The following is a 15,140-nucleotide window of genomic DNA, read 5'->3' on the forward strand; positions in this document are numbered from 1 at the left end:
AAGGATAAACAAAATTGATAAATCCTTAACCAGACTCATCAAGGAAAAAATAGAGGACTCAAAATCAGAAATGAAAGAGGAGAAGTAAGTATGGACTCCACAGAAATACAAAGAATCCTAAGAAAATACTACAAGCAATTATATGCCAATCTGGAAGAAATGGGTACATTCCTAAGAACATACAATTTCCCAAGACTGAGTCAAGAAGAAACAGAAAATCTGAACCAACCAATTACCACCAACGAAATTGAATCAGTAATGAAAAACTCCCAAAAAATAAAAGTCCTGGACCAGATGGTTTCATAGGCAAATCCTACCAAACATTCAAAGAAGAATCGACACCTGTTCTTCTCAAACTATTCCAAAAAATTCAAGAAGAGGGAAGACTCCCTAATTCCTTTTATGAGGCCACCATTATGTTAATTCCAAACCAAAGACATTACAAAAAAAACACTATAGGTTGATATCTTTTATGAACATTGATGCAAAAATCCTCAACAAAATATTAGCAAACCAAATTCAGCAATACATTAAAAATGTCATATACTGTGATCGAGTTGGATTTATTCCTGGGATACAAGGTTGGTACAATATTCTCAAATTAATTAATGCGATACACTACATTAACAAATTGAAAGATAAAGATCATATGATCATATCAATAGATGCAGAAAAAGCATTTGACAATATCTAGGATCATTTATGTTAAAAATCTCAGCAAAGTGGAAATAGAGGGAACATAATAAAGGGCATATATGACATACCTACAGCTAGTATCATACTCAATGGGGAAAGGCTAAAAGTGTTTTCCTTAAGATCAGGAACAAGACAAGGATACTCACTTTTACCACTCCTGTTCAATGTTGTAGTGGAAGTCAACCACAGCAATAACACGAGAAAGAGACATAAAAAGGTTTCCAAATTAGAAAGGAAGTAATAAACTTATTATTTGCAGATGACATGCTACTGTATATAAAGAACCTTAAAGATTCTATCCAAAAACTGTTAGAATTTTTGATCAATGAATTCTGTGAAGTAGCAGGATACAAAATTAATATTCAGAAGTCAGTTACATTCTTATACACCAAAGATGAACTTTCAGAAAGAGAAATTAAGAGAACAATCCCATTTACAGTCACATCAAAGACAATAAAATACCTAGGAATCAAATTAACAAATGAGGAAAAGACCTCAGAAAATTATAAGTCATTGAGAAAAAGAAATTGAAGAAGATACAAATAATGGAAGCATATACTGTGCTCATGGGTAGGAAGAATCAACATCATTAAAATGGCCATACAACCCAAAGCAATCTATAGATTGAATACAATCCCTATCAAAATACCAATGGCATTCTTCAGAGTGCTAAAACAAATAATCTTAAAATTTATATGGAACCATAAAAGATCCCAAATAGCCACAGAAATCTTGAGAGAGAAGAACAAAATTAGAAGTATCACACTACAAATCTACAGTAACTGAAACAGTACAGTACTGTCATAAAAATAGATACATTGATCAATGGACCAGAATAGAGAGCCCAGAAATAAATCCATGTCTATATGCTCATTTAATATATGATGAAGGATGCAAGAATATACAATGAGGTAAAGACAGTCTCGTCAATAAATGGTGTTGGGAAATGGGACAGATACATGCAAAAAAATGAAACCAAACCACCTCCTTACACCATATACAAGAATAGACTCAAAATGGATTAAAGACTTAAATGTAAGACCCAAAACCATAAGACATCCAGAAGAAAATATAGGCAGTAATCTCTCTGATATTGCTATTAGTATTTTCAGACATAGCTCTTCAGGCAAGGAAAACAAAAGAAAAAATAAGTGGGACTACATCAAACTAAAAAGTTTTTGCACAGCAAAAGAAACCATCAACAAAACGAAAAGATATCCTACTGAATGGGAGAAGATATTCAATTCAATACATCTGATAAAGGCTTAATATACAAAATATATAAAGAACTCATACAACTCAACAACGAAAAAACAAACAATCCAATTTAAAAATGGGGAGAAGACCTGAACAGATATTTCTCCAAAGAGGAAATACAGATGACCAGTAGACATATGAAAAAATGCTTAAGGTCATTAATCATCAGGGAAATGCAAATTAAAACCACAATGAGATATCAGCTCACACCTGTCAGAATGGCTATCATCAATAAATCAAAAAACAACAAGTGCTGGCGAGGATGTAGAGAAAAGAGAACTCTCACACACTGTTGGTGGGATTGCATATTGGTATAGCCACTATGGAAAATCGTCAAGAGGTTCCTCAAAATATTAAAAATGGATCTACCTTTTGACCCAGCAATTGCACTTCTGGGTATTTATCGAAAGAAAACCAAAACAATAATTCATAAAGATCTATGTATCTGTATGTTCACGGCAGCACTGTTTACAATAGCCAAGATATAGAAGCGACCTAAGTCACCAGACTATTAGATAAAGTTATGGTTCATATAGACAACAGGATATTACTCAGCTGTAAAAAAAAAAAAAAAAAAAAAATGAAATTCTACCATTTGCAATACATGAATGGACCTAGAGGTTATTAAGCTAAGCGAAATAAGTCAAAGATAAATACCATATGATTTCACTCATATGCAGAATCTAAGGAACAAAAAGAATAAACTAATCCAAAACAGACTCACAAATGTAGAGGGCAATCTGGAGATGGCCAGAGGGGACGGTGGTAGGGGGCAGAGAGAAAGCGATACAGGGTTAAAGAAGTACAAATTAGTAGTTGATAGATGGCCACAGGGATGGGGAGCGTGACATAGGGAATGCAGTCAGCAGTAATGTAATGGCTAGCTGTACAGCCAGAGGGAAGATAGAGTAATCATAGGGGTCATTTCATAAACTATATAAATGTCTAACAAATGTACTGTATACTTAAATAATAAAATAAAACATTAACCCTCCCCCCCCAAAAAAAAGATAAGAAACATGACACTGGGAGTGGGGATGTAGGCATTGGTCATTGATGGTGGAAGTTCTACCTCTCTTCATAACTGCTGCCCCATTCTTTGATATAGACTTTTGAAGTTTTCATTCTTATGTGAAGTAACATTATAAACATTACTAGAGTACACCAATACTTATAGCTCTCCTTCCTGTCCTAAACATTTCGGAGGATTTTATTTATCCACATCCTTGAAGTTAGACCTGGCTATGGCACCTACTCTGGCCACTGAAATGTGAGCGAAAATTAGACACATTGCTCCGGATGGAAATACTTAAGAGCAGGCGCACAATTCACCTCGCTGTCCTTTTTTTTCTCTTTTTTTCTTTACCCTTTCTTTGTTCCAGGGTTATCATCTGTTGCAATGTAGATACCTGAGATCAAAACAGCTTAGAACACTGAGCCATTACATGGAAGAAAATTGCCCAGAGAGTCATTTGGACCCAAGGCAAACTTGGAGCAAGAAGAAAAACAAAAAGATAGAAGAAAAAAACCTTTGTTGTATAAGTCACTGAAGATTTGCATTTTATTTCTAAGGTGTATGTTTTTAATCAAACAAATCCTGATATAAATGTATGCAAATGAATATTTAAGACAAATCTCTTCCAGCGCCTACTTCCAACTAGCTGGCCACCTCTCAGCCTATTCTGAGTAGACATTCTGGAGCTGCCAATATCCCCAGACAGTCCCTCTTCAACTCTCCCCAGTGTCCATTCTCATCACCATCCACTTAGTTGCTCAATCCCAAAACCAGAAACAGGGATCATTTTAATTCCTCCCTCTGGCTGGCTCCTACAAGCTGATCACTCAGGTTTTTCTAAGTATGTCTCAAATTTGTCCTGGACATCAGCAATAGTCTTCTTTATGTTCCTGCTTCCAGTCTTGGAATATATATACCTTCAAAATCAGAAGTTAGTAAAAGGTCTACAGTAGAACTTCTGCCTCCTGCCCATCCCCCAGCCACCCAGTTTCTCTTCCTGTAAGCAACCCGAATGATCAGATGCTGTACATCCCTTGACAGCTACTCTCTGCACATAGAAACAAACAAGTCTGTGTATCTTCTCAAAGTAATCTGAAAACTCAAAACTGGCCATATTTTTCCCAGTTTAAAAGCCTTTCAACTGCTTTCCATTAAAAACTTAATTTTTAGGACACTGCATTGGCAATGTCCTCAGTCCTGCTGATCTTTCAATTCCAGACAACCCGCTTCTCAACTGAGATCTTTTCTGTCTCAAGGCTTTTACCTATACTATTTCCTCTGCTTTGACAGTTTTCCCCCAGGTCTGTGCATACTAATTCTCTTCTTAAATATTTCCTCCTCAGAGAGTGCATAGTCTATCTGCCCTGTTATTCTATGACAGAATGCTTTCCATTTGTTACTTTGAAGCCTCTACCACAAAAAGTCATATTTTTTTTTACATTTAAATAAAAAGTTTACATAAAAAGTTTATTAAATATAGGTTGCAAATGAGATACAGTAGAAATGGAAAAACTACAGCAGTTTGCTGTTTTTTCATAGTAATTCACAACCTATTCACATGTGATCTGCTGTCCAAGGATGGCCACTTGTTCATAAGTTTTACAACCACACATACAAACATCCCCATATGTAGATATTCACATATGTTTGTATATACTTATGAGTATTTGATTTTTTTCTATGATAGAATAGTACTTGATCTGCATCATTTTCTTTAAAGAAAGTGTGGATTTAGTCTCCATAAGGCTACCAGTGTTCTCAAGATATCTGGGAGGACCCTACTTTTCCTAGCACTTCTGGAGTAAGCAGGCAGATCCTTCATAAACACAGAACTACTACTCTCTTAAACAAGGGAAATGGCAAAACTACACTTCCAAGTAAGAACCTTGGTAGACTTAAAAAATATTTACACTCGCCTTTTAATAATTTACCATACAACTCTTATTAAAAGTGATTCTAAGGTTAGATAGCCCTTCCCTTTACTATTTGAAAGCATGCATGTTTTCCTAGCATACATATTTCTAAGAGTACAATATGGTACGGAAAAGTCATCTATCTAGACCCCACATCAGGTTTTTGTCTAATAGAAAATTGGCTCAGAATCACAAAGTAATTTACTGTTTTAACAGCACACAATATAAAACAAAGTGAGTTCTATCTCCCCAATATTGGTCACATATTCATAGCTGAAGAAATGACAGTGGTAACTAATAGTTCAAAAAATGAAAATTAAATAATTCAATTAGAGTATAAAAAATAGCTTAAACTGTCATATGAGTTATTCTTACAAACTTAAATTACAGATGCCATGCATAATTGAACTCCTTCCCTTCCCTGACACCGTATTGATATAAATCTTTCTTTTTTAAAGTTAAAATTCCTGAGCAACAGTTGTGCTCAAGTGTCACCTTTTAATATCACATTATTCTCAGATGTTTTTGTTCCTAGTCATGTCAATACTATTCAACTCAAGATATCCTCTTATATAGATTCCCTTGAATGAAATACTTAGTTAACTTGCTAACATAAATTGCCATCTTCAAAATCACCAGTGATTTAATATAACAATAATCTGGTATTTATAAAAATAAAATTTCCTAAGCTTAAAATTTTCTTGTTAGAAAAATTCTTCCCGCCCTGCTCTTCAATTCCCTTCCTGCCCCACTTCCACCCCTGACCTATGGATGTTACTGTTTCCCCTTAAGAATTGGATCTCTGAAGGCGGGGCATCTCCTCCCACATGCTCATGGCATGCACCCAGGGCCTGGTGTGCTAACCACTACACAATGGAACCACTTCACATGTTCTCTGTCCTGGAAAATAAAACCTGACTTTCCTGTCAAAGCAGAGGAAACAGCATAGGTAAAAGCCTTGAGACAGAAAAGATCTCAGCTGAGAAGGGGGTTGTCTGGAACCACTACACTATGGAGCACCCAGGGCGTGGTGTGCTAACCACTACGCTGTGGAGCCACCCCTGGAAAAATTCTTTTCAATCAATTATTTAGAAATGGTCAAGAGTTGCTTAGACCTGTAAAGAATGAGAGCGAACAGAATCTCTGGTGTGCATCATCTCATTTTTAGGAAGCTGTGGTCTAAACTGCTTCATGACTATAAGTGAAGACTAGGAAGACTATCACATATTAGCTCTGGACTAAACACATAAGCATCCTGTCTTCACATGTTCACTCTCCTGGAAAATAAAACCTGACTCTCCCGTATAATAGTCTGTAGTTACTATTAAATAGTGCAAACAATAGTCTAGGTAGTTCAAGCTATTCTCTGAGAGCTAAAATAAAGTTTTTGAAAAAGAACAGAAATAGGACTTCTGTGTATGTGAAGATTGGGGAGAAGAAACATTATCTTCTACTGCTCTTCATTCTGTCCCCTTCGAACTTAGACTCTGAAAAAAACTTGTGAAAAAAGACACTGGCTCTCTTTGAATGCTGAATTTTCAGGGGCTCCAGAACTTCCAGGTAAATCTGCATCTTAGCTTTTCACTCGCTCTTCCTCCTTGTGGCACTGCTCCCTAGTCATCATATATCTATTGGGATGTTTATTGGCCACCTCCCACATTAGACTAAAAGTTCCTTGAGAACAAAGATTGTGTCTGTTTTGTTTACCACTCACTGTATACCCAGGCTCTAGTTCTGTGCCTGTCACAAAATAGATGCACAGTAAACACTTGCTGAATGAATGAACAAAGAACTGATAGAAAACTTAGTGCCTTGAAAAACAAAAACAAGGGCATATGAATCTCAAAAGCGAAACTAGCCTCAATTATTTAAGTGGCAAATTTGGCCTTTATATTGTTTCTCCCCTGGGTATAGATTTTTCATCCTGTGCTTCCTCATACTGTGGCTGGCTGTGTCTCTGGTTAGGCCAACCACTCAATAAAGAAAGGAGGAGATGAAGAATGAGAAGAGCATCATTCTCAAAGGTTCAAGACCTTGAATTCTTTGGGAGAAGGTCACAGCAAACAGAGCACTCATTTGCCAGAACTTGTATTCTGTCAGACATTTAATAGCTGGCTTAAACAGAAATATTAAACGATTACTTCTTCCTTTGTTTTATGGACCAAAAATCTTTTTCGTTTTACAAGCAGGTAAAACCAGAAAAGACAATGACTCTTACATTGAAATAGCAACATGTTTATAAGAAAATATTAACTCCACAATCTCAAATCAGTATCTATTTCTGCCTTAAATGCTTTAATACTGCATATATTTTCCTAATTATAAAAGTAATGCCTCATATCATTATGGATAATAGAATACTAAAATTGTCTTTAAAAGGATAAGCGAAGGAAATAAAAATCACATCCACAGAACAAGCTTTCTATTTCTAAATCACAAAATCTAACATGTCTGTGTTCATCTGTTACGCTCTCCTTGGAAACTAAACAACAAAAGCTTCATTCATTTCTACTTTAATTTCACCTTCTGAATTTATTTCTAGGTATCCAGGTCATTTGACTGGATTAGCTAGGTAATGTAACCCAGCAATTCTGCCCTTGTCTCCTACCAGAGTAGAGGGTAAAATCCTTGTTGCGGAGACGGTTTGGAAGAAGAGTCGGAGTCTGGAAATGTTTAACTTACATGGATAAGAGAGAGGAGGATTGGCAAAGCTAGCATCCCCAACCCCCGTCTCCGTGGCCTTTTATTAAGTTTCACAACAATGCTAGCTTTGTAATTTAGTAATAGGTACTATCAGGTTAGTAGATACAAGCTACAGCCAACTCCCAGATTCAGCCTCAAAGCCACCTCCGTGTTCTCAGCTATTTCCTCTCAAGTATCTTTTTCTTATCCTCTTATGTTTTTTTTTCTAGTCCCTAGAGCAAGAAGTCTCAGAATCGGTCAGGCGTATGCGCCCTCCCTGCAATGTGTCCTTGTGTGCAAGTCCACGTTTGCTTCCATTGTTCTTGTTGCTCCAAGCACCAGACATCCTGCCAGGACCGCAGGCGTCTCTTACAACATACCCCCCTTTTCTTTTTGCTGAATTTTATTCAACATTACTGAGAACACAGCGGCCTGAGTCTTTCTTAATCCTTGGCTTCTTAAGAATCTCTTCCAGACTAGACAAAGAAGAACAAGTAACAAACAAATTACTATCCAAGAAGCAAAAATGAACTTATTAACCCATGAATTTTTAGAATAGGATTTAAATCTTTAATACCATCAACCATGCTTTGTAGCACTGCGATCCCCTGTAATTCAGGAAGCTGTTTTTGAAAAGTGTCAGCAATATGTGTTTGTAAGTCTGTAATTTAACTTGAAGCATTACCATACCCCAAAATATGCTGTCTTACTTTATCCCATTCAAACATACTTTCATTATATGGTACAGGAGTTATAAAAAAGGAAGTTGTATTCCAATCACATTTAAGTTGCACCCGTTTCTGCAAACTAACAATTTGATCTCCTAACAATATAACTGCTTGCTGTAAATCTGCCACTTGACTCTGCAATACAGAGTCAATTTGTCTTTGAGAAGTCCATAATTGTTCAGCATCCTGATGCCAGGTTCTAACATATTCAGCAGTCTGTACAGATTGATGTAGAGTCACTCCAGCCACAGCAGCAGCAGCAGTAACAGCGATGATACCCACAATAGCAGCAATCAACATGCCAAGGAATCTTTTAGCTCTTCTTTTAACATGGTCCATCAGTTGCTGCAATATCATAGTGGCAGGGGAGTCCTGCCAGGGTTGAGACAATTTAACCGGCATCCATACTCCAGTTCTAGCTCTAAGAATATATAAGCTTTCGTATGATTTGTTAAAAGGAATAGAAGAGTTAATACAAGTATAAAAGGAACAGTTTTCACATGAAATATAACCTAAAGTTTCATTCCACTCCAGCAAAATGAGTAACATTTTGATGAAAGGTGATATGAGAAGAATTCCCAGATTGATTTATGGAACCCTTCCAGGCATGCATGGGAAATAAAGCAGCCCCTAACTTCCATATATGATTCCATAGCCCTTGATGGGGTAGTTGGGGAGATGGAGGGGAAAACCCTCCATTATGCCAGATGACTCTGTTATTGCAAGTTCCATCTGATGAAATGCTAACTGAACCATTCTCTACCTTTCAGTGCCACCGCAAATTTACACTTTCTCTTTTTGCTCGGGCAGAGCCAGAAGGACTCCAACCAATGACTCTTCCATAGGAAGTATTAACCAAAACCCAAGCCTATTCAGCTCAACACTGAGTCTACTGAACCCAATGTTCAAGCGTCTGAACCTTCGGAGTAGCACACAACAGTAAATCAGGTGGAGAGGCGTCATCCACAGGTTCTGTAACATTTTTAAATCCCTCCATACTTAACAAAAACAAGTGACCTAACTAACATCTTAATTTTTCTGCCTCTTCCCTACATTATTTTCCGTCGGAGATTTTATCCCTTAATCTTAAAGGGATGTTGAGGGAGGAAGGTCTCTCTTCTGTAACTTGTTCAAAGCTGAGATAGGGCTATAGTCCCTGCCTACTGGGAATAAAAATCTCTGAAAGCCTATTCTAAGGCCCCCAGAGGCAGACGATGTGAGGTCATTCCAGCATGTAGAAGTGGTAGGAAGCCTCGCAACCTAGAAGATATAAACTTAGCAAAAATATAGAAAAGACAAGTCAAAATTAATAGTAGAGGTAATTGATAACGAAGTTACTTTCTCATGATAGTTTGTTAATTCAAGGTACACAAAAGTTCCTGATTTCCTGGGACACGTGGACTTATCTAGTTTCCAGAACAAGAGCTTAAGATCTTCTATGGGTTCACAGGAACAGGTTGTACTTTCTGGTTTATTTTCTGAAGGAACCTGTGAGGACTCATAAGAAACTTGGTTAATTTAAGATAAATGTACCTAATTGTTGATTCCTTGTAATTTGACAGTAGTTGGGAACTTAACAAAACTTGGTAGAGCCCTTTCTGTTTGCCTTGAGGGCTGACTTTTTATTCCTGTCACCATGTAGTTAGCATTGGAGAGAGGCCTGTGGGATGGGTCAGGACAGAGTAGGTAGCTCTAGTATCTAGAAAAAAATTTAGTTTTCCCTTCTTGCCATGTCGAGGGTGACCTGAGGTTCCACAGTTGTGATCATGGTGGATTTTTTTAACTGGAGCTTGGAAGTGCTTGAGCCTCCACTGTTGGAGGAGAGAGCAGCTCCTGGAGGATTTCGCTCAGCGTTTCTATGAGCCACCTGTTGGGCTTCCTCTCTCCACCATGTTTTCATTTGCAAATAAGGACCTGGCTCTAACACAGTTTTTATTATAGTCTCCCAATCTAGCACTAACAATTGTTGTTCTGTGGCTATACTACTAAAAAGACCTGTCACATAAGTGGACTGTATACCATATTGATTGATAGAGTCTCTAAGTATTCTCAAGAATTTATGTTCCAATGGAGTATAGCGCACATTGATACCCCCCTGAGGATATTGAGCATCTGGGGGAAACGCCTATCTCACTACAGGGTACCCCATCAGCTAAGGAGTAGCTGTCCGTCTAGGAAAATTTTCTCGATTACTTTCTTCATCTATTATTTCCCTAGTCAACTCATGTGATAACTGAAGAGGGAGAGGAAAAGTAAATGGAACAGCTCAGCCCCATATAGAGTATGCGCAGGTGATGCAGAAGGCTTTCTAGGTTCTTGAGAATATCCTCCAATTTGCCCCAATTGCAGTTGCTTCACCTTTTGATCGATTGCCTTTACTTGGGCCAAAAGAACCTGATATGGCCCTTCACTAGGAGGAATGTGGTCTACGCATTCCTCTTCAGATGAAGACTCAGTAGATTCCTCTTGCTCATTTTCAGACACTATTCCTATAGGATTTTGATAAGCAAGTTCTTTCGACCCAGGCTGAGAGAACGGAGGCATGGGCTGTTTGGCAACAAACCCATCAGATTCATATCCTTGATTGGCCATTCCTCCCTGGCGTATTGCAAAGTCAGTTGCAGTGCCCTCAGAGTCAGATTGCAGAGGATGTAAAGACTGAGAAATTAAAGTGCATAAGTACCAAACAGAAACAGGGATGGGATCCCCTCGTTGATGAGCTCTCTGCAAAGCTCTCATAACTTGTTTCCACACTTTAGCATTTAATTGGGATTTCCTTCTGGCTTGAACCAGTAGCAATGCCTACCTACATGCAAAAACAATTCATGAAATTGACGTTTCTTCACTTTTACTCCTGAAGACAACAATAAATGTTGCAATAACTTAATGTACTGGGCCTCCACATTTGACGGAGAATTCCCCATGATAAAATTATGCCGAAGGTATCGCTTACCTGTGAGCAGACTTACCCCTTCGGTTTCCAGCATAGTTCTGCACCCTCTTCTTCATGCCTCACGTTGGGCGCCACTTGCTGCGAAGATGGTTTGGAAGAAGAGTCGGAGTCTGGAAATGTTTAACTTACATGGATAAGGGAGAGGAGGATTGGCAATGCTAGCATCCCCAACCCCCGTCTCCGTGGCCTTTTATTAAGTTTCACAACAATGCTAGCTTTGTAATTTAGTAATAGGTACTATCAGGTTAGTAGATACAAGCTACAGCCAACTCCCAGATTCAGCCTCAAAGCCACCTCCGTGTTCTCAGCTATTTCCTCTCAAGTATCTTTTTCTTATCCTCTTATGTATCTTTTTCTAGTCCCTAGAGCAAGAAGTCTCAGAATCAGTCAGGCATATGCGCCCTCCCTGCAATGTGTCCTTATGTGCAAGTCCACGTTTGCTTCCATTGTTCTTGTTGCTCCAAGCATCAGACATCCTGCTAGGACCACAGGCGTCTCTTACAACACCTTGTATACTGTGGTATACAAGGTCCCACATAATCTGGCTCCATTTCATCTCCTGGCTTCATTTCTCACCACTTCCCTTTCCCACTGAATTGAGAACTTCCTAGAGAAAGCTCATAAGCTCACAGGTATGTTCAAATGGTCCAGACATCTCTTATTCACCCAAAAAAGTCTCCATGTCAGAGTATAGAAGGATGCCCAGGCCTCCTTTTGTACGTGACGTAGGCTTGGGAGAATGGATTAAAGCAGCAGTCCTCAATCTTTTTGGCACCAGGGACAAGTGTTCCTATGAGAACCTAATGCTAGATGATCCGAAGTGGAGCTGAGGCGGCGATGCTAGCACTGGGGAGTGGCTGCAAATACAAATGATGCTTCGCCCACTTGCCCGCTGCCCACCTCCTGCTGTGCAGCCCAATTCCTAACAGGCCATGGACCAGTACCGGTCTGCGGTCTTGGGGTTGGGGTCTCCTGGGTTAAAGGATCCTGATGTGCTAGATTCACCACAAATTGATGAGCTGGAAAGTGAATTCACCTGGAAAGGGTAGGGTTGACTAATTTGATCAATTTGCAGAGATCAGAGCTCGTCCTCAAGTGTATAGATAGCAATGCCACCTAGTTCACAGGTGCCTTGAAGAGAGTGGCAGTGAACCCAATCTGTCCCCGCCAAATCTATGTGTTGAAACCATAATCCCAAAGTTGTGGTCTTCGGGGCCTTTCGGGAGGTGATCAGTTCAAGAGAATGGAGCTTTCAGGATGAGATTAGCGCTCTTATAAGAAGAGCAAGAACACAACCCTCTGTAAACCAGGAAGAAAGCACTCACCAAGAACCTGACCATGGGGCACACTGATCTCAGACTTCTAACCTCCAGAACTGTGAGAAATAAATGTCTCAGCTACATGGTCTGTGGTAATGTGTTATAGCAGCCTGAACTGAGACAACAGCCACACCTAGTCTCTCTCTTGAAGTATCTGCCAACTTGCAGAGCTGGTTGGTTAAGGACTTGTACCATTCTTTTACATCTAAAGGGTGACCTGTATGGCCTAGACCCCCTATAACCGGGATAGTAATGAATAAAAATGGAGAAAATTGCAAACATTCTAAAATAAAATATTAGGTGCTCAACTTATCCTGGCCATAGGAAGTACATTATGAGAGGTGCTCTTTCAATTCAGAATGTCCCTCTTCAGCTACAAGTCTGGGGTGGTGTGATGTGGAGAGCTATATCTGCACTTGCAGTGCTTTTTAAAAGGGGCCCTCAGAAGAAGTCTTGTGCCGATGGTACAGTTAAGCATCTTGATTATGGTGATGTTTACATGAAGCTATACTCGGAATAAAATTGCATAGAGCTACACACACACACAAATGAGTGTATGTGTAACTGGTAAAATGTGAGTAAGTTCTATGGTTTGTGCCAGTGCTAATTTCCAGGGTTTTATGTTGTACTGTAGTTACACCAGATGTTAGCATTGGGGGAGGCTGGGTGAAGGGGGCGTGGGAACCTTGCCGTATAGTTCTTTGCAGATTCCCATGAATTGATAATTATTTCAAAATCCGAAGTGGTTTTTTTCTGTTTTTTTTTTAAGGGGGAGGAACTCAATACTGGAGTACTTGATCTAAAATATAGAATAGTGCATTGGAGATGGTCTTTAAGCTAGAAGATCCTGTGCAAAATCAGTTCCTCTGCCTCAAGGCCCAAAGATATTCCTGAAGAAAAGGATAAAGTGGGCTACCTCAGCCAGCAGATTCAAAATGAGTATTGGCCTGAAAAGCCCAAGAAACTCTGCAAGTTTTATACGCTGAGATAACTGCCATTCTCAAACCAGGGTGGCCTTTAATCAACATTCAGTCCTTCAACAATATTTATTAAGTACCTACTGTGTGTCTGGTACTCTTCACTCTTCTTAGGATAAGTCCAAGAGTAAAAGAACCCTGCCGTAGTGAAGCTTGCGTGCTAGCATTGGGGAGGAGGCGGGGAGAGAAAATAATTAGTGAATTAAAGAACATTCTAGAACGTGATAACTATTATGGGGGAAGAAAATAGAACCAGGTAAGGGGGACCAAGAATCAAGAGATAGTATAGTGTGTGGGAGAGGAAATATTACTAAATTCTCTGAGTTCTTAAATGATATGATTGTATTGAAATTAATACTCTATTTGAATTTTCTTTACCCACTATGAAATCTTCTCAGCATTCCTTTCTACTTCTTTTAGATTTCTTCTCTCTTCTATTCATCCTTTTATTTTAACCTAACTTTTTTCTCTTTCTTCATTAATCCACCCTTTCTTATAACTCTCCCTTCTCTAATGCCATCAGTGAGGTGGTTTTTTTTTTTTTCACCTTTGTTTGTTTTTCTGCTTCTTCCCTTTGACTCTCTTTTCCTTCCTTCCTCATTATTTTTATTTTTCTCTCTCTTTCATTCTTTCTGGCTATTTGTCATTATGTGTGTGTGTGTGTTTTGTTTTGTTTTTTTTTATGGAATTGAAGTTCCTGTAATTAATGTGGCATTTGTTACATTGTTGTATTGTTAACTTGATGGATGCTTTCCGTTCTAATTATTTTTTATTTAGTTTCAAGTATACAATACATTGGTTAAACATCTATATAGTTCATAAAATGATCTCCCCAATTGCACCCTCCCTCCCCTGACCCTCCACCTAGGCAGTGTATTAATACTAAATGCATTCCCTATGCCATGCTCCCCATTCCCGTGACCATCCATCAGCTACTAATTTGTACTTCTTTAGCCCTTCACCTCATTCTCCCAGCCCCCCAAACCCCCTACCCTTTGTCTGTCACCAAATTGTCCACTATATTTTGTGAGTCTGTTTTACTAATCAGTTTGTTCTTTTTATCCCTTAGATTCCACATATAAGTGAAATCATATACTGCTTATCTTTCTCTGTCTGACTTAAATACTTTCTAGGTCCATCAAAGCAATATCTTTTTCTATCTCCTTCCTTTTCATATGTAGGGGTCTTGTTTTCTTATCCTTTCAGCCACTCTATCTTTTGGTTGGAGCACTTAATTCTTTTCCATTTAAGGTACTTATTGATAGGAATGTAGTTGTTACCATTCCTTATTCCTGTTTTTGGTAACATGTTTTTTCTTCTTAAAGAAGTCCCTCCAACATTTCCTGTAATACTGGCTTGGTGGCGATGAATTCCTTTAGCTTATTTGTGTCTAGGAAGCTCTCTATCTGCCCTTCCACTCTAAATGATAGCTCTGCTGGATAAATGATTCTTGGTCGTAGATCCTGGGTCTTCATCCTGTGGAATATTTTTTGCCAAGCCCTTCTGTCCTGCATAGATTCTGCTGAGAAATCAGCTGCCAGTCTTAGGGGTTTGCCCTTATATGGAATTATCTGTTTGTGTCTTGCTGCTTTTAATATTT

General features: G+C 38.6%; 1 protein-coding gene across 1 annotated transcript in view; it reads right to left on the reverse strand.

Moving 5' to 3' along the window:
* Positions 1 to 15,140, reverse strand: part of SLC26A4 (solute carrier family 26 member 4) — a 77,501-nt gene that overhangs the window by 10,170 nt on the left and 52,191 nt on the right. Inside the window, exons 20-21 of the mRNA XM_025041930.1 lie at positions 10,671 to 10,949; positions 8,274 to 8,663 (exon numbers count right to left, since the gene is read on the reverse strand). Coding sequence (XP_024897698.1) covers positions 8,274 to 8,663; positions 10,671 to 10,949 — 669 coding nt within the window. The remainder of the gene's footprint in view (positions 1 to 8,273; positions 8,664 to 10,670; positions 10,950 to 15,140) is intronic.

Source organism: Pteropus alecto, unplaced genomic scaffold (genome assembly GCF_000325575.1).
Source record: "Pteropus alecto unplaced genomic scaffold, ASM32557v1 scaffold109, whole genome shotgun sequence".
Lineage (NCBI taxonomy): Eukaryota > Metazoa > Chordata > Mammalia > Chiroptera > Pteropodidae > Pteropus > Pteropus alecto.